Here is a 20,888-nt window from a genome sequence, read left to right on the forward strand (position 1 = left end):
GAGGGTAGGACATGGAATATCCACATTGTATTCCGTATGTGTGCTCTCATCATGCTGAATGAATTTCACAAAAGGCACAGAACCAGAAATAGTGTCATAAAGGGTTTATTTGTGATATTACAAATCGTGGTAATATCAAATAATGCAAACTCAAAAGAGTAAACAGAATGGCTCATTCTATTCAGTTCTACAGATGGGGGAGACTGTGCTCCTCCGTGTTAGGCAAGATTAGAACCCAACCTTTGGTATAGGTCTGTACTACACAGGTTGGTAGCGTGTTGAGCAGCCAGGCTTATCTCAAGAGGGGTCAGTGTGACCTATAGGACAGTTACACAGAGATTCACAGTGACAAGTATTTAAATAAACACACACAAGGTTTTTTGAATAAACAATTATTCATTTATCAGTCAGTTAGAATAAGCCTTCAGAAGGGAGCAATATAACAGTAACACTCAAATACACTTCAAAACACACACTGTAATTACTAAATCAGTAAAGACCCTTTTGGGATGGCCCACAGTCACAACCCACACCCACAGATGACCTCAATAGCTAGGATGCTGGAGACATTAATATCTTACTGTAGCATTTAGCACATTCTTTGGAATTGGTCAAAGGAAAAGGTTATTAGAACACACAAGAAATCACAAATATTCTTAAGCAGGCAAATACTTTCAGATTCCCTAAGGAGAGTCATTCAGTGTAATAGGTTAAGCCAAAATCAATGGGCAAAAGTTTATATGAGCTGAAGCACTTCTGGTAGGTAAGTAAGAAAGGTATTTGCACAATGTTTTAGAAGTCTTTGAAGAAAAGAAGAATCAATGTAGGACCACAAGCTGTTTAGACATGTGAGTAGTAGAAGATGCAAGCAACTCTACAATAAGAGGTAAGTTCTCTCAGACTTTACAGTACCTTTGTATTGAAGAAAAAGTGCAGCAGATGACTTCTGTTCCTGTGCAGCTCTGCAGATCTCACTGTTCCTGGGTCTCAGTTGTGGGGACAACAGGGAGGACTTCTGGGGACTCCTGCACTGCAATGGGACGGTCACCACTCGCAACCGGCAAACTTCAAACAAGTGGCACTTTGGTGTTTCAGCTCCTCCCGACTACCGTATATAGCAACACTGCAGTTCCTGGCTGTCGAGATGGACTTTCCTTGTTTCTGGGGTCCAGCACTCTGTTGAGGGGTCTCCGGCTCAGTCAGTCCTGCTTCCTGGGAGTCCGGAGGATCTTCCTGGAGCTCTTGGGCAACTTCAAAGCAAAGCACACAATCTGGTGTTCCTCTCCCTGGCTATTCGGTTTCCAGCAGCAACTATGTGGAAATTCAACAAGCTCTGAGAAGATGTACAGGTGGCATACTTTGAAGTTGATTGGTCCCACCAGCTCAAAGTGAGAAGTCATCCTTGCAGGGGCTTCTCTGTCGATACGAATCTGGAGTTTCAGTACAGCAGCAGGGCTTCACCAGGCAAACCAACGGTCCAGGAGTTGCAGCAGGCGTCCTCTTCAAGTTCTTCTTCGGTTCCTTCGTCCAGTGGTCGACTCTGCCTTCCAAGCCAAAAGCCTTGTCTTTTATTCAGGTTTCTCCCATTCAGTCCAGCCTAGCCGTCAGTCACCCAGCAGGGTGGCTGTCCTTGCTGGACAGTCAGCCGGCCAATCACCACAAAGTGCATTTGGGTCTCCCTCACTTCCTGCCCCCACCAGACACCCTAGAGCCAGAGGCGGGCTTCACTTGTGAATCCCGCCAAAGGCTAAGAGAACAAAGGGTCCAAACCTGGTTTGACGTGCAGCATAAATCTCAAGAAGGACTTTTCCACAAAGAAATGGCGAAAAAAGAAGGCCGTGGCCATATTGACAAAAATTGCACCCTTGGGTGCTTTACTGCAGCTGTGAACATAGCCCGCGGAAAAATGCACACCACGGTAGTGATAAAGTAAACCATTGCCACCAGCCATTCAGTCAGGAAAGGGTAACATACAAATGTTACATGAGAAGCTAGACAAAGGGGATACTAGGTAACCCCTCCAGCACCCTATTGTAAGATGGTGTGTGCTGTGTCTAAAAAGTTACAAATGCAAGTAAAGTCAATTTCACTTTACTGCTCTGGGAAACAGTAGTTTATCCCAGAGAAGTTATTTAAACCTTTGGGAAATCTAGAAGACTTCCCTGTATCACTGCACTGAAGGTGCTTTGTGACACAATGTAAAAGATGATGCCTATGGAGTTTGCCAGGCTCCATAACCAGAAGAAACGCAAAGTTCAGAAATCACATTAAAATACATGAGAGGGTGGGTAAAAAGGGTCTCACTATCTACAGGTTAAAAAAAATCATGTCCCCAAAATCCAGCAAAGTTGCTGGGGATCTCTAAGGTGGAGCGAATTAGCACATTTCTGAGAATTCTCCTGACACTATGGGCCTCATTACAGGTCAGGCGGTCTGGAAATAACGGTGGCGGTAAACCCGCCGCCACCGTTGTTTCCGGACCGCCTGATCCCGACTCCTGCAGGCGGGAGGTGATGTTCCCGCCAAGTCTGACCTGGCGGGTTTAACACCGCCCGCCTGCAGGCGGACGAGGAAACACCGGCAGCATTACGAGATGATGCCGGTGTTTCCATGATCCCCATTGCCATCGAGTCCCATATGACTCAATGGGAATGGGGATTAACACCATTCCGCCTCCGTGATTCCTGGAAAACCGGGGTTGTAATGCCCCGGTAAATCCGGGAATCACGGAGGCGGAATGGTAATACGAGTCCGGCGGTAACCAGGCGGTTTTACCGCCGGACTCGTAATGAGGCCCTATGTCTCAGATCTGGACTTGTAGCCACAAGTTGGATCTTAAGAGTGGTCACAGATGTGCTGGTGTCTCACATGTCCACCGTTTGATCCACAGAAGAGGCCATCTCACAGTTTCCACAGGCATTTCTCTAGGTGTCTTGCACCGTCTTGTCCTAGGGTCCTGGCTTTACTGCCCTCAAGCCTATTCTTACTCTCCTCAAATCCTGCCCATGAGCTTATAATCTAATGGAACCACTTTGCTCCCTCCCCTCTTCTGCTTCCTCTGCACCTCCTCAACCTTCTGCCACATGCTCTTTCCTCCACCCGTCTCAGTTCACCATTCTCAAGCTCAGAGCTTGCCACTCAATCCCAAACCTATTCCACCTCAATCTTCTCCAGGCCTAACATGCCCTCTCCTCTAAACTCCTTCCTCTGCCTCTCTTCCTCCTTCCACCACAGCTCTCCACCACCTCCCTTGACCTGTGGTTATTGCCAACCTCCTTCTCAAATCTCTCCTCCTCTCTTCCCTGAATACAATCATCTCACTCTGTCACTCCTCCTTCCACAGCTTGCCGTTCCTCCTCTTCTCCACTCCTTTTGCCCTCCACCTCACTCCTGCTGATGTTCCTCCTCTCTGTTGCTGCACTCCTTTTACTCTCCTCACACCTGCTGATGGTTCTTCTCTTCACCTCTCCACTGGACTCCTTTCTTCAGTCATGTTCCGCCTGCCCTCCCTCTGGCTGTTCTCCAGCTGCCTTCAAATCTGCTCCTGTTCCTTCTCAAAACACCAACATGCTGACTGAGCAAATTGCTGTTATTAAGGCCCCTCTGACCCATTTGTTCTCACCCAGTATATCTGAGAACTGTAATTCGAGTGTTATCGGGATTGGTGAGCTAATGGAATCACCAAATTATGCATAACAAGCTTTCAAAATGCTCGGCTGCATTTTCAATCTAATGTGAGAGGCAAGCAAGACAGTGGACCGCTAATCCTCACACAGCTCTCCCTCCACAGAGGATCCCAGGGCTCACACAACACCACTCCACACAAAACTCCTCCAATTCTGAGGATACGGTGGGACATAGTTTCTCCTTCTGTATGTTTGTATGTGCTGACTTTTATACCGCATTTAACACTCTAGGATGTCCCTTAAACAGGCAAGGTACTGAACTCTAGTTTTGGGACACACATCTGTCAAATCAGCAGTGAGGTTGATCAGGGAATCTTCCCCAGGAAGCCCGTAGGCCCAACATCATGCTACACCAAGGCAGAGGCAGGGGACTTCAGCAGATCTAGAAGAATCCATTTGTAAGAACTACTGAGACAACATGTTTGTAACAAACAGTAAGATAGAGTAATTGGATAATCATTGAGAGATATAACAGTAGATAATGTGTAAAGCCTTGTAGAAATGTTAAGAAGGAGATATTTTAAGGGTAATAAATAGGTGGGGATGGTCAGCCTATGTTGGGATGTAAAGTGAATGGCAGATGGAACCAGTAGCAGCAATGATAACTGTATGTACATTGATCTGAACACAGGAATATGTCATAATTGGTAAACATTACTGAGACAGGAACAGTTTAACATGTGGTGTCTTAAAGGACCCTTCAGAGACTCTGAGCCTCATTATGACCCTGCCGGTCCGCAAACAACGGTGGAGGTAAATCCGCCGCCACCGTTGTTTCCGGAGCGGCTGATTCCGAGTTCTACAGGAGGGGAGGTGTCACTCCCGCCAGGTGAGGCCTTGCGGGAGTAATGCCCCCCCCCGCCTGCAGGCAGAAATGGAAACACCAGCTCCGTCAGACGGAACCAGTGTTTCCATTGTCCCCATCCCCATAGGGGATTTACGGAATTCCGCCTCTGGAATTACCGGGTCGCTGGGGTCGTAATGCCCCGGTGATTCCGGCAATCACGGAGGCAGAATGGTATTTCGGGTCCAGTGGCAGCCTGCCGGTTTTTTACTATGCATTATGATAATGACACATTCATCTATCATATGAAGCCAATTTCAAATTGCCTGTGTTTCTTTATAATCCTTAAAATAATTAATATTAATACATTTAAAAAAATGTATGCCGCGCATGTATGCCACATATCAAGACCTCTCTCTAGATATGCAGCATAGATGGAATAAAAATAATTTCTGCATTCAAAAATGTGAGAGCAAGTAGCCGGCACTTTATTTTTCTATTCAATGTATAGGAGTTACAATCAACATTTGAAGATTAAGGTGTACATTCTTTGGGAGTGTATTACTATTGAGCAAGCCAATGAAAAGATTTGACCAAAAGAAAAGAGTGACCTAATCAATGACAAAGTGAGCCACACTACTCCCCCTGTCGAGATTGTCCTGGAACAACTTTTGCTGGAGTATATCTATCCAGATGATGAATTTGTGGGAGGAGAATCCATAGAAAGAACATTACCAGTAAGTAATGTTCCCATTCATAGTTGACATTAAGTAAGAGGACAGTTCAAATCATTCCTCGAATTTCGTTTAATGTCAACAATCGGCCGACAAGTTTCTTGTGCTGCACTTTACCAAACGTTTGCACATAATGCAGTGAAGTGCGCTGTCAACTCCAAAGCCTTTTATCCCTTTCAAAATATATCTTTGTGCAGTGACAAAATTATATGTATTTGGCCATATTCATTGTCATGACACTATCCAGCATCCAGGAGCACAATCAACACTTGACGTTTCCATGCCAGTTCTAGTTGCTCAGCCGTTTAATAGCAGCTGTCCCAATGGTAGATGGTGTGTGCTGTGATCTCTAGCAACATAATTTGGTTGTCCATCTTACCATAGGCTGCTATTCACTGTAGACAAAGCCTCTGCTTAGTGTGGTGCACATGGCCTATATAATCCATTGCCTTTGTTGTACTGCAATGCGCTCGGTTGATAACTTTAGCCCCAAATGTAGGTCTATGTAGAACAGTCTTCGCTATATGACGGGTTTGAATGTACTCAAAATCATGATGCGTTACTGTGTGTGTGGTGTATTTCTGCATGAGGTTACACTGCACTCAGAAGACTGTGGAATCTGAAAATATCTTCCCAAACCGTGTGCCTGCATCTTTTTCCATTTCTGCACCGTCTGCAACACCGCTGTTCTTTTTTTTTTTTTGTTATAATTTGTAACGTGCCAGTGGCACATGGGCAAGAAAGGTGCAAAACATAGCCAAAACAGCTCAAAAGGGGTACAAAATCACAAAACATGTTCAGTCCGATAAGCAAATGTAAAGGAAGGTTCTACACATATGTTCAAGCGAATAATGAGGTAAATATTTGCTAAAAAATGAACGTCTTTTGTAAATTGGCAAGGAGGCTATTTCTCTTAGGTTGGTTGGAAGGCTGTTCCAGATATAAGGCACAGTGGAATCAAAAGCCAAACCTCCAGCTCTGGCAAGTTTAGCAACTGTTTTCACTATAAACCTAGGGTGGTTAGATCGCAAAACGAAGGGCTAAGCTTCAGAGCTGGTATATTTTGCAAATAGACAGGAGCACTCCCCCGAAAGACGATATACTCCCTAACAGGAAGCCAATGAAGGGCTTCACTAACATGGTCCCTGCGCCTAAGTTATGCTATGCTATTTTGCGCTGTCTGTAATTTGGTCATATTGCCCCGTGATGAACCATACAAAAGACTGCTATAGTAATCTATTTTTGCACTGAGGATAGCACTTGCCAAATGGGTACAGTTCTCTTTTGATATTAGTTTGTGTAATCATTTTTTCTGATGCTTATAATCGCATGCTGTGCATATGGTCCGACATCCAGTGGTAACCGCAGAGTATTGCATTGTCTTTCGGGGACCAAAAGGGGACGTCGGCATAGGGGTGTCAGTAACACTATCCCTATCATGACGTGTAGTGTACCCAAAATCCCTCACGCCCCGATTTTGCTCAGATTGTTTTTTTGGAGCTCTTTCATAAGAGACGTTGTTATCCCCTTATTTATCGACTTTGTCGATTATCTCCTAAAGTAATTTCGACGGCGCTTCTTGTACTACGCCGAAGACTGCGGTGGACTTTTGACAACTGCGATCCGGCGGCAGAGCCGTCCACGTGGCCGGGCCCTCTGGCCGGCCTACACAGTAGGGAGAGTGGGGTCGGGGTGGCCATATCCTTTCAGCTGTCCCCCTCCTCTTTTCATCTCTTTGCCCTCTAGGTCTGGTCATCGCCTTCATTGCCTTCCGCTATGGAAAGGACACCATTTAGGTTTTGCCATTCTTGCAGGGCCTGATATCCTTGGAAAGACGAGCACTTAAGTGCAATAATTGTCTACCCCTTAACCACAACGGTGCGTGGCCTGTAAACTCCTGCGTCCTAAAACGCTTAAGGAGCGCCACGTTAAGCGGTGGCCTTTTCCATGCGCATAGCAAACAAAACTACATTGCTTGCCAGTTATGCTGATGCGCAGTGGAATCTACTGCAGGAAGGTCTCCAGGAGGTGCCTGAGCCCACTAGAACCAAATGACTTGCCATCGTAACCGAGAGCAGGCAGGTCAACCAGAACGTACTCAAAAACACTCTGGATGCTGCGGAGACGGCGGGGAGATCACTAGCTCAAGGCACCCTGCTCAAACGGCACGCTTGGCTCAGGAACTCGGGTTTCAAGCCGGAAACCCAAGCAGCTCTTAATAATATTAATCTTTGGTAAGGCAGTCGACGATGCCCTCGAGACTGCCATAAAGGAGCATGAGACTCTTAAGTCACTTCAGCAAATCACACAAAAGCCTTCCCCCTAGAGGGGAAGCGGTTCCCGCAGGTCCTTTCGGGGCCAATCCCGTTTTACACAAAACCTGTATAATACGGGGAATACCTGGAACTCAGGACAGGCATCCAGCACCTCCGCCAACTATCCACACAGGGGACAGCGGCACGGGAAAGGCAGAGGAAGAGGCCCCAACTCCAGGGGAGCCACAGCCTCTGGTCAGAAATGACCTACGGATCCAGGTCTCCTCCCATGTCACCTCGGTTGAGGGGCGCTTAACATCTTTCCTTTCGGCATGGGAGGGGATAACGTTAGACCAGTGGGTTCTCAAGACAGTCGCCCATGGGTACTGTGTGGAATTCACCTGACCACCACAATTCAGACCGCACGACGCCAGACACCAGACCATCTGCGAATCCTGGTGCAAGAGGTAGAAGCACTTCTGGAAAAGGACGCCATAGAAGTCATCCCTATTCTTGAGGTAAACAAGGGTATTTATTCAGTGTACTTCCTTGTACCCAAAAAAGACCCGCACCCTGTTCTAGACTTGCGCCCAGTGAACAAATTTATCAAACCTCAAACGTTTTGTATTGTAACTCTGCAGGAAGTAATCCCACTGTTGAAAGATGCATACTTTTATATTTCAATGTTGCCAGCGCACAGAAAATATCTAAGGTTCATGATAGAGGACGGGCACTATCAATTCAGAGTACTCCCCTTCGGCATTGTCTCGGCACCAAGAGTGTTTACAAAGGTTCTGGCAGTAGCGGCAGCGCAGCTGTGCAGACTATCCGTCCCAGTTTACCCTTACCTCAATGACTGGCTCATAACAGGGGACTCTTACGAAACATGCCTATTGAACACTCAGAAGACAATAGACCTCTTGTTCAGTCTGGGATTCTCCATCAGCGAGAAGAAATCCAGCTTGGACCCCAGTCAAGTCAAACAGTTTCTTGGGGCTCTAATTCGGACCAAGGACAGCCTCGTTTTCCCCTCCAACGAGAGGGTTCAGAACATGTTTCCGATCCTTCATTATGTAGCCAGTCGGGAAGTTGCGGTACGCAAGGCCATGCGACTGCTAGGAATGATGGCGTCATGCATTTATTTAGTTCCTCACATGCGGCTGATCATGCATCCCATGCAAGAGTGGCTCAACAGCTAGTGGTGTCAGGCCAGTGGACAATGGGAAGATCTAATAGTTGTCTCGCCAGGCCTCGTTCTCTCGCTGCAATGGGGGTCGATGGAAAACCTCTTGAGGGGGGAAGACCTTCACCACCCCTGCAGTAAAAGCCACTCTCACGACAGACGCATCTCTCACGGGGTGGGGGGTCATCTGCTACAACAGACAGCGCATGGAGTGTGGTCCCCAGAAGTAGCGTCCAATCACATAAACCTGTTAGAGCTATTGGCAGTATTCAAAGCACTGAAGGCCTTTCAGACACAGCTACAGGGGAAGACAGTTCTGATCTTGACAGACAGCACCACAGCCATGTATTACTTGAGCAAACAGGGAGGCACACACTCTCCATGGCTATCCAAGCTGTCTCAGAACATTTGGATGTTGGCTCTCAAACACAAGATGTTCCTGCTCTCCCAATACGTTACCGGCGAACTCAATCTTCTGGCGGACGTGCTCAGCAGAGATTTCCCACTACCCATAGAGTACGAATGGCGTCTACGTGAAGACATCGTCTCCAACGTCTTCGCAGGATGTGGCTTCCCAGAGATCGACTTGTTCGCCACTCAGGAGAATGCCCAATGCCAAGACTAGGCCTCCAGGTACCCCCAGAATTGCTCCAAGGGGAACAGGCTCTGGATAACATGGTCAGGGAAATTCGTTTACGCTTTTCCCCCGACTATCCATACTCAACAAGATAGTGCACAGGATGCACCGGGAACCAGTCACAATGATATTGGTGGCTCCCATGTGGGCCCACCAACCCTGGTTGTCTCATCTGATGAAATTGCCCTGCCCGTACAACATGTTGTCTCAGGGCAGAGGGGAAACACTACACCCATGCCCACAAACTCTGAATTTAGCAGCCTGGCTCCTGAGGTCATCGAGTTCAGACACCTTCAACTCCCTCAGAGATGCATGGACATACTTAGGAAAGCTAGGAAACCTAACACCCAGTATTGCTATTCCAGTAAGTGAAAACGCTTTGTCATCTGGTGCAATACCAAGGGCATCAACCCTATTGACTGTTCTCCTACCCACATTGTGTTGTACCTGACCCACTTGTTAGACTCGGGACTGGTTTTTAATTCCCTAAAGGTTCACCTAGCTGCTCTCTCAGCCTACATTATGTCACAACAGAAGGTGTTGTGGTGGAAAATACCTGTTATTAAGGCCTTTATGGAAGGGGTTAAGAGAATAAGAGAATTCATCCCCCCGTTTCTAACCCACCTCCGGATGAGATCTAAATGTGGTATTGACCAGACTCATGTTGTCTCCCTTTGAACCAATGCATAAAGCAAGTCTAAAAGACCTTACTTATAAAACGGCCTTCCTATTGGCTATCACTTCGATTAGAAGGGTTAGCGAACTACAGGCCTTTTCAGTTCCAGACCCTTTTGTTACAGTCCACAGGGATAAGTTGGTTCTGCACACTCATCCTCGGTGGTTTGCGCCTAAATTCATTTCTAAGTTCTGTGTGAACCAATCAATTGAACTACCTACTTTCTTCCAGAATCCAACTAGTATGGCCAAAAAGAGCCTACACACACTAGATGTGTGCAGAGCAGTCATGTTTTACCTGGAAAGAACGAAACCACTGAGGAAGATAAACCAGTTTTTCGTTTCAGTGGCAGCTGTTAGAGAAGGGGATCCTGTCTTTAAATCAGCTATCTCAAGGTGGATTGTAAAATGCATCACACTCTTCTACTCTTGCTAAGAGAGAACTGCCCTTCAAGCCTACAGCACACTCTACTCGGGGCACTGGGGCTTGCATAGCATTCATTGCAAATGTTCCCCTAGAGTCCATTTGCAAAGCGGCAACCTGGAGTTCTGTACACACCTTTACCAAACACTATTGCCTAGACACTCATTCTAGATCTGATTCTCAGGTGGGACAGGCAGTATTACTTTTTCTCCTTTTACTCCTGCCTGCTGATATTATCCCATAGCCCCAGTGAAATCTTAATATGCACGCACGCGTTTAGATCCGCATTGCCCGTCAGCTATTCCACCTAATACACGGTTTTCGGACAGTTAATCACTTCTTAGCCAGCCATTACACGGGTCCACCACATGACGCGTGCTTTGAATGATCAAATCTGCATGCCTCAAAACAACACAATTCTTCCTTGCGGGCATGTTTTTTGTGGATTCTGGTTATATCTGATACTCGCCATGAACCAGCACAGCTCAGCAATTAATTTTTTCGACAATTATGAATCGTACAGTTACTTACCATCCTGTTCCAGCATAGTTAAACAATGAAGTCTTGTGACAATTAAGAATCTCCGTGTTTGAGACACCACCTTTTTCCTGAGGTAGGTCTCATACATATTCCATTACCCTCTTATTACGAGCACTTCGGGAGCATTTAGGATTAATACCCAGTTCCTCTCTCCCCAGATACGAGATACTGCCGCATCTCACGGCTTATATTTCTGCCAGTACTGATGACAGCATATGATTAATGCACCATCTTTCATTCAAGATGCCACCTTACTAATTAAGGTAAGTCCCCAACTGCAGCATTAAGTCGAGTTCACAACTAGTTATGACTCAGATCACAATTTTAATACATTGCGTTTCCCCTCCTAGGTATACCCTTATACCTCACATCAATTCCAGTGTCCTGACGACAGTTCGGTGCCCTCAGACCATTTGCCTCCACAAATGCAACATCTGTCGATTTCAACTAAGTTCCGAACCAGAAACACCCATTGTATTGTGTCGACAATGATTGCATACTACTACCTTTGGAGTAGTACATGAAAGTGCACCATACTCTGCTACTAACCCACACTATTGTTTCAATGTGATGCTATTAATATAATTTGTACTTTACCCATGTAAGCCTTTTGCCTCTCTCTTTTTAAATGGTTCATCTACTTCATAAGTAAACTTTGTTTTATGATAAATCTACTCTTGTGATCCTTTTGGGCTAGTATTTGTTCCCCCTAGCCTAGCTGCTTTTGAGGTGCACCTACTGTGCATCTATGAACAGGGGTAGCCATTGACTCTATCTTCTGTCTTGTTAACAAGCAGTATTAAGACATCTTTTCACTACTGTTCCTTCTCATAACCCACCGCAAAACTCTGGGTACTGCTCGCTAGACTATGCACAGCATGTGATTCTAAGCAGATTAACAAGCATCAGAAGACATGCATTACTCACCGTAACAGCATTTCTGATGATTGTATCTGCTTAGATTCACATGCGCCCACCGTGCCTCCCCGCTAGGGCGGAAGGAACATAGACGTCTTACTACTTTCTCTCTTCATGTACTCGCTCACAATAGCCTGGGCTCCCTCATGGCAGAAAAAATACAACCGGAGGCACCTCGACACTATAGGGATTTTGGGTACACTACACGTCACAATAGGGATAGGAATTATCAAATAAAAAATTAGAACTAGAATTTAAATTACACCTATTCTATATGAAATGGCGACAACTCTATGCTGTAAACTCTAGAAGATTATGACGTAAAGGGAACTAATGCAGCACTACCTTTCTGATAATACCGGAGCAATAACCTATTCTTAAATAGGTTTTCATTTACTGACATTTGGTAAAGTCTATAAATTGTAGCTACACATCTACCCTCTTTTCCTTGCAACTTGGCTCTTGTTCAATAACACACCTGATATCTGCATTGCTCATTTGCTCTTTTTGATTTTTGCTCTACATCAAAACCCAGGCGGAAAGGTGGTTCAAATGTACTTGCTGCTGGCTTTTCACTAAGTTGCATGATATGAATGAATTGGGCATTTTTTTTTATTCTCACTGCTTAATCTAACATGATATTCGAAACATCCATGTAAAATATAAAAAAAGAAATTTGAAAGTGGATTTCCTTTTAAATATGGTATAATTTTGTTTTTTACAGCCTACAGCTCCAGCATCATGAAACTATCCACGAAACAGCGACCTACGGCTCCATAAGGCCATATCGAGAAAGCCCATTATTGGCCAGAGCCAGGAGGACAGAGAGCTTTCACAGCTACAGGGAATTCCAGACTTTTAACTTAGGCAAAAACTTAATTGAGAGTAGTGTTCCCGAATACAGCAGCCCGTTGACACTGCAAGATGAAGTCAAGATGACAGCAGCAGAAGAGAGTCCCCCTAACAGAAAGATGTCCACTGCAGAAGTGAGGGCTAACAGGGGCTCCAATGGAGGGACTGATTCTCAGAAGACTCCTGAGAACTTGCTAGAGTTCAAGAAGAAACCATCTGAGGAAGAGGGTGAACTGGGCCGAATAGAGACCAAAAAAAAGAGTGGATTTGATGGAGCTTTCCTAATGAGGAAGAAAGGGGCCCTAGTGCCCCATTTGGCCTCCCCGCCTATTACACCAGAGGCAGGAAGCGATTCATCTGGTACAGCATCTCCTTCACCAACAAAGTTAAGCACATCTCCACGGCATAAGAAAAGTGACTCTTTCAGCCAGGACTACAACTTGTAACAATGACCACAGTTAATATATATGATAACAATGATTTGTCTTCCAGCATGTGGCCTGGGGTGTACAATTAACTCTTTCAACAGAGGGGGAGAGGGCTGATCAGGGGAATTTATTTGCCTCCAGCTAGTGGATATTCTGGGTGCCATAACATTTCATGGAGGATGGCACTATTCAGGGTTAATTTGATTTGCTCTAGGAAATGGAAGTTTCTGGGTCCCCTAACAAAATTTCACATATGCCCCCTGTCACTTTTAATGATCTCACTGCATGAAAAGTCGATTAAAAGAAGTGCAAACTGGAATTTTAAACAATATATTTGAGGACTATATTTATATCAAAATTATTCTGTTTTTAACTTTCACCACCTGTACTGGGTATCAAAACGGGATGTGAAAATGTTATCATAAAGCCCTAAAACTCGTTGATTATTCAATGCATTTCAGGTTTCTGGGTGCTGTTGTGTGCAAACAATACCACTCTTTGCCAATGAACCCTTGGATAAGTGGCATGTGAGTTATATAAGGAGAATGTGTGGGAAGGCGCATGTTTAATAGAGCAGTTATTGACTCTCACATTTCAATTATGGTTAAATGCCTCTCCTTTCATACTATTTTATGCATCTCCAATGCAGTTTCTTCTAAAACTAGACAGATCAGGATGGTTAACTCAAGGCTATTAACATATTAACAGCTGAGAGAATGCTTGTTCCACAAGAGTTAACTTTTTCGGATGAGCATCGATCTTGTTTTGTAGTAATAATACAAAAAATTAATCTTAATTTTATATGCTGTATTTGTCTGACAAAGATTTTTAATAATTATTTCCAAATGACTAGCTGCGGCTTCTGAATGCAGTGATATTATTTTTAAAGTTTCGTTCTTCTAATATAAAAAAATGTGTACATGAAAGTTTATTTATGAACATATATAAATATATAAAAATATATACATACGGTTGTTTTTATTGTTGAGAATGTTTTCAGAGTTTTGTGTCTAGTTAACTGTTTAACAATTGATGAGTCACAAAGTATGAATAGCACGGGACTGATGTTTTGCAATAAAAATGTTTAATTGAACGTAAGCTGCTGTGCAAGATAACTGAGGACTGTAATAAGAGGAAACATATTACGTTAATATTTCAGCGGATTAGCATTTATCTTCCTAATATCTCTCACATGTGAATGTGGGTGACTGGTTAGGATGACTATAAAGATTCTAATCGATCAGAGACTGGCTGCATCTGTTAGCGTCTAAGAAAGTACCAAACTAAATAATTCCTTGACTCAATGTTTACAACTTTAAAAAAGGACCATGAAAAAGAAAAAAATAAATGCTGCTTTTTAATATGCACCTTTGTTTGCCTGTCTTTTTGCTGGTGAAACTCTCCATCTGCTCCCCTGCTGCAACAGGTAAGTGAGATCTTAACTGTTGTAGCTACTTTATACTACTATAAGAGTGCCAAGGGACTACATAGGTGAGGACAGCGTGCAGTTTAAGAACCTTTAACATAATGTAACAGAACAGTTGATTCGCATCACAGTGTATTGTGTGATCAAATATACCCTTTTATGTGTTGCACATTTATGCTTTCGGGATCTCCACCTTAGCCTAACAGCACCTGAGTGAATACTTGTTCCACAAGAGTTAACCTTTCTAGATAACTATCAACATTGTTGTTTTATAGTAATAAAAAAAAAATCAACCTTCATTTTATATGCTCTATTTATCAAAAAATATGTTTTATGGTGTTTCAAAACCACTAACTGATGCTTCTAAACGCATTGATAAATATTTTTGTATAGGTTTGTACTAATATGACAAAATGTGTATATGAATGTTTATTTAAACACATATATATATATATATATATATATATATATATATATATATATATATAAACAACACCTAGGAACCTATGATCGGGAGAGTAAAGTAACGGCTGCAGGTTTTCGCAGACAAATGTATCCCAAAACGGTAATTGAAAGGGCCTACCGGAAAGCAAGACAATTAAACAGACATAGCCTCCTATCTGGACCCCGAAAGAAAGAAAAATTAGAGGCAGATAAGAACAGTTCATATCTTAGTAGCCAGGCGACAACGATCAGACGTATTTTGCAAAAACATTGGAGCATCCTCTTGGCAGATCCCGATCGAGCCAATAGCCTCAAAAACAACCCCGAGATCAGCTTTAGAAGAAATCGTTCCCTGAAAGACACCCTGGTTCAAAGTTTTATGTCCAAAGAAGAAGAAAAGAATCAAGCGAATTGGCTCACAACTCAAAAGAAGGGTTTTCATGAATGCACATGAAGCAATCTTTGCAAATATGCAATAAACCGTGGAACATTGAAACATTCTGTTACGGGACATACCATTCTGATGTCAGAAAAAATCCCTTGTGAAACAGACTACGTAGTTTATGTCCTGCCGTGTGCCTGCCAGAAATGGTATATTGGCAGCACGAAGTGCAAATTAAAAATCTACATACAACACCATAACGATGTGAACTACCCCATGGCTAAACATTTCACTGATTGCCACAACAACAACATGGACAGTTTCGGGTTCTTTGGAATTCACAAAATAGAAACTGGTCCTAGGGGAGGTGACTAAGAAACTCAGTTGCGACAAAAATAAACTTGCTGTATTCTTGGCTTTGAGAGCAAACAGCCCAATGGGCACAATATCGACAAAGAACTTTATACATTTTTGGGACAATGAACCACCAACACCAAGGGAGAAAGTGGAAAAAAAAACAAAGAGGAAGGGGTGTTTTTTTGTGTGCTGTCTGTGCCCTTTAGCACATTTGGTGCACACCCACTACCTCACAGTTCCACATGTGTGGTATTCTGTTTCTCCAGCATGGGGTCTGGCATGGATTCACATGCTCATGAATATTCCCCGTCGTCAGGCTGGGAATCCTCGGTAAAGAAAAAACCAGTATCAGTTTCGTTTCTGATCTGTCTTTCGTAGTAATATCCAATCACTGGTCTCTGCGTCATACTGACCACAGCCAATGACTGCCCTCTACCTAAGCACCGCCTCTGGCAGCCATCTTCAGATTTTTACCGCACGTTCATGTGTTGGGATCCTCGTGCTATTGCTCTCGAGCGTTAGTGCTATTTTTTCACGTTTTTTCTCAAAAACTTCGTTTTTTCGGTCAAAAGAGCCTCAAGCTCCACCGACTCTCCATCTGATCAACGGGGACCCATGTCGGATTCGTCTGCGCCCCTCAAGGGTGAAGATTTCGTCGAGCTACGCTTCTTGGAGGACTCCAGAAGTTTCTCAGGCCCGGACATGGCCCAGGAGAAGGGATGCTCGACGCCCGGAAAGCTGTTCAGGCGAGAAGAAGAAGAAGAAATCCGAGCGGTCTTCTAAGACCTTTGAGGACGCCCCGGCGACGGGGGTCCAACACAAGGCAAAGCACCGCGAGTCCGCTGGCACCGGGAGCGCCGAACGGTCGGGCTCTACGGGCGCCAGGCAGGGCGCACCCTCCCCGGCACCATCAACCACGAGCCAACGCTCTGGGTCGGGTAAGAGGAAGGCCGAGCACCCGGCGAAGCTCCTGGAGAGGCCCCGGTCGAGCTCGAAGGCCCCATCGGAGGGGGAGCGAGGCAGTGTCCCCCCCCCTCAAGGATAAGGCGGTGAGCGCACCTAAGGTGGTGAAGGCCTTAATCCATCCGGCCAAGCCCTCTATCTAAACTGTCGCGGCGGCCCTGGCTCAGCCTGTGGGGGCTACACCAGTGGTGGCGACCTCGGGGCTCAGAGTCTCCCTGCCACCTCGGAGGGAGTCCTCTTTTGTGCCCATCGATAGGGCCCCCGTGAAATCCCCCGTGGGGAAGAAAAAGGGGGGGCAGGGCGTCGTCGTAGATTCGGCCTCAACCTCGGAGGAGGAGCTGGTCGAAGTCTTAAGCCACGGCCTCGGCGTGGAAGAAGACCGGCCCGTCGGGATGGATCGACGACGACATCATCGAGGGTACCGACGGGGCCCCTGATCGCCCGTCGGATTCTCCTCTGCCAGCGCCGCGAGACAGCTCGGCGGCCATTTTGTTGGCTATACAGTCCTTATGCTCAGAGATAAGGATGAGACTACCGTTGCCGACGGAACCTCTCCCGTCGGGGGACCCAGAACCGGGACCTTCTGGTGTTCCCCCTACCAAGAAAAGAAGGATCCACCCTCCGCCTCCTTTTCAGCCGTCGCGCCCCTTCCAGCCCTCCTCCCCGTCCACCCGAGGGGATGATACGGGGACTGACACGCAGCGACGGGTACGGACGACGAGGTATACGACGAGGATGTACCGTCGTCGCCTCCCACCAGGGCTTCTCCGCCCGACGAGATTGGATCGTTCCACTCCATGATCACCAGGGCATCCGAGCTTTTCCAACTCTGCCCTGAGGAGAAGAAGAAGGAAGGTTTCCTTTATCAGCGGCGCGAGGCCAAGAGGAAGACGGTCCTCTCAGTGCCTCTATTGGACGACATTTGGGATGAGGGCCTCACCCTCCTCAAGAACCCTTCCACGACGCCAGCTAGAAGGGACCGGTACGAGAAGAAGTACCGGGTCCCGGACACGGCCCCCCTGTGCCTCCGGGCGCAGCCTACCCCGGACTCCGTCGTCTCTGCGGCGGCCAGGAAAAAAGCGGGGGGGGGGTGCGGCCTCCACATCGACTTCCCCACCGGACGGCGAGGGAAAGAAATTGGACGCTATGGGACGCAGAGTCATCTCGTCTGCGGCGACGACGATTAAAGCGGCCAACGCCTTGGCTATCGTGGCCCGCTACGACAGGGAGCTCTGGTACAAACTGGCTCCCCTACTGGACTTCTTGCCGGACGACAAGAGGGCAGAGGCCCTGGAGATCCTGCAGGAAGGTGAGGTGGCTTCGGACCACGCCATTACCGTTGCGACGGACATCGCCGACACCGGGTTCCGCCAGTTGGGCAACAGCGTTTGCCTTAGGCGGCGTGGATGGCTCAAGGCTACGGACTTCCGTCAAGACGTTCAGACCAGAGTCCTGGACATGCCCTTCGATGGGAACAACCTGTTTGGGAAAACAGTAGACGATTCCCTTCAGGCCATTAAAGCGGACACCGAGACGGCCCGGGCCCTTGGAGTTCTGCAACAACGACGTACGCCCTTTCGGAGCAGCGGAGGCAAGGGCGCCTCCAAAAGTTCAGGCGGCGGTTTCTCCACCTACCGTCAAGCGGCCCGCTCGTCGGCTCAGGAGGCCTACAGAGGACGAGGCAAGTCTGGCGGACCCCGCCGTCGTCGCCAAGGAGGTCGAGGCGGCAAAGCCTCGTCGAAGCAGGATTGAACCGACCGTGGGGTCGGGCCCCCACCGAAGCACCCCGGTGGGAGGCCGGCTGGCGAGATTCGTCAGCGTGTGGGAGTCCATCTCCACCGACCGTTGGGTGGTGGACGCCTTGGCCCAGGGCCACGCGCTCGAATTTCAAAGAAGGTGTCCGCGCGTCCCCCCCGTGGCCAGGAAAGAACTTCACGTCCCTCAACTTCTCCTGGAGGTAAAGGCGATGCTGAGGAAGGGCGCCATCGAACTCGTCCCAAAGAGACTTCGGGGCTCCTGGAGTTTACTCGAGATACTTCCTCGTGAAGAAGAAGACGGGGGGATGGCGCCCCATCCTGGACCTGCGACGTCTGAACAAGTTCATCAAGGCGCAAAAGTTCCGGATGGTCACCCTCCAGCACGTCCTGGGTCAGCTGGAGGAAGGAGACTTCCTGTCGTCGTTGGATTTGGAGGATGCCTACTTCCATATTCCCATCCTAAAGTGGCACCGAAAATTCCTCAGGTTTGTGGTCCAAGGGCATCACTACCAGTTCAAAGCCCTCCCCTTCGGACTACGGTCGGCCCCCAGGGTATTCACCAAGTGCCTCGCACCGGTGGCGGCGCAGCTGCGCCGCGAGGGAATTCACGTCTACCCCTACCTGGACGACTGGCTCATCCGAGCCAAGTCGAGGGAGCTCGCCCTGGATCACACGGCAAGGACCGTCCGACTTCTCACGGACCTGGGATTCTCCGTGAACTACGCCAAGTCTCACCTGGTACCCGCGCAAAACGCACTGTTTCTGGGAGCGAAGCTCGACACAGTGTCTCTTCTGGCCTCCCCGTCGGAGGAAAGGACCAGGTCCATCCTGGGCAAGGTACAGCGGATGTTGGTTTCCGACGCGGCCAAGGTGAGGTCCATCAAGTCCCTCCTCGGAATGATGTCTTCCTGCATCTACCTCATTCCCATGTGCAGGCTCCGGATGCGCCCGTTGCAGGAGTTCCTGGACGCGCGCTGGATCCAAACGACGGGCAGCTTCGAGGAGAGGATCACACTCGACGAGAGTTTCCGCCGAGCGGTCCGGTGGTGGGGCAACCGCACGCATCTGACGGCGGGCATGGACTTCCAGACCCCAGATCACCAGGAGACAGTGACCACCGATGCCTCCCTGGAAGGGTGGGGAGCGCACACCGAAAATCTGCACGCGAGAGGCCTTTGGCTCCCGACGGAGAAGTCCCTCCATATCAACGTCCTGGAGCTCCGTGCAGTGTTCTGGGCCCTCAGGTCCTTCCTTCCGTCCCTCAAGGGCAAGGTGGTGAGGATCTTCACCGACAACACCACCACCATGTTTTACATCAGGAAACAGTGCGGAACCAGGTCCCCACCGCTGTCCAAGGAGGCGCAGGACCTGTGGCATTGGGCCGTCACCCAAAGGATGTTTCTGGTGCCGTTTCATCTGGCAGGGATAAAAAACACCATCGCCGACTCACTCAGCAGGGAGCTGCGCTCGTGCCACGAGTGGGAACTACGGCAGGATCTAGTGGATCGCCTCTTCCGACGGTGGGGCACACCCCAGATCGACCTGTTCGCGACGGCGACGAACTCCAAGTGCCGGAGGTTCGCCAGCAGGTTTCCCCAGGCGAGGAGCATGGGCGATGCCTTCTCGTTCCCCTGGGAGGGCCTGTTCCTCTACGCGTTCCCTCCTTTGCCACTGCTAATCCGGCTCGTCAACCAGCTCAAGAGGTCACGGTGCAGGATGATCCTCGTCACACCTGCGTGGCCGAGGCAGATATGGTTCCCGGACCTTCTGGACTTGTCAGCGTCCCCGCCAATCTAGCTGCCGGTGGACGCGGACCTTCTCTCCAGGGAAGGAGGCGCCATCCTCCACCACGACCCGAAATCGCTGAACTTGCAGGCCTGGCTCCTGCAGCGCTAGAGTTTGGAGGATACGACATACCGGCCGACTGCAGAGAGGTTCTTGCAAAGGCCAGGGCGTCCTCGACTCTTAAATGCTACGGACACAAATGGAAGAGGTTCTCTGTCTGGTGCCACGCACAGAAGATTAACCCTCTACGGATTACGGCTCCCCAGGTACTGCCGTACCTGCTGACGCTGGCCAAAGCTGGACTGGCACACGCGTCCATCAAGATTCATCTTGCTGCGATCTCCCGATACACCAGAACCACGGGCCGGACGTCCTTGTGGTCTCATCGTCTGGTGAAAGAGTTCATGAAGGGACTGTTCAGATCGTTCCCGCCGGTGAAGGCTCCGGCCCCGGCGTGGGAGCTCAACGTGGTGCTGACCAAGCTCATGGGACCTCCGTTCGAGCCTCTGCACTCGGCCCCGTTGAAGTTTCTGTTGTGGAAAGCAGCGTTTCTTGTGGCCATCACCTCCGCACGACGGGTGGGAGAGATCCAGGCCCTTTCATGCAAGGCCCCGTACTTGACTTTTCACGACACGAGGGTAGTGCTCAGGACGCACCC

The 20,888-nt window shown here is 47.9% G+C and overlaps 1 protein-coding gene across 3 annotated transcripts in view; it reads left to right on the plus strand.

Annotated features, from left to right (window-relative positions):
• The window catches only part of KCTD3 (potassium channel tetramerization domain containing 3), a 529,442-nt gene extending 514,961 nt beyond the window's left edge, over positions 1–14,481 (plus strand). For all 3 annotated transcript variants that reach the window (XM_069608570.1, XM_069608569.1, XM_069608571.1), the window contains one exon: positions 12,561–14,481. In XM_069608570.1, the coding sequence (XP_069464671.1) occupies positions 12,561–13,134 (574 nt within the window). In that variant the 3' untranslated portion in view covers positions 13,135–14,481. The remainder of the gene's footprint in view (positions 1–12,560) is intronic.
• Positions 14,482–20,888: the final 6,407 nt, after the last annotated feature.

This window comes from Ambystoma mexicanum, chromosome 4q (genome assembly GCF_040938575.1).
Source record: "Ambystoma mexicanum isolate Mex_15411 chromosome 4q, UKY_AmexF1_1, whole genome shotgun sequence".
Lineage (NCBI taxonomy): Eukaryota > Metazoa > Chordata > Amphibia > Caudata > Ambystomatidae > Ambystoma > Ambystoma mexicanum.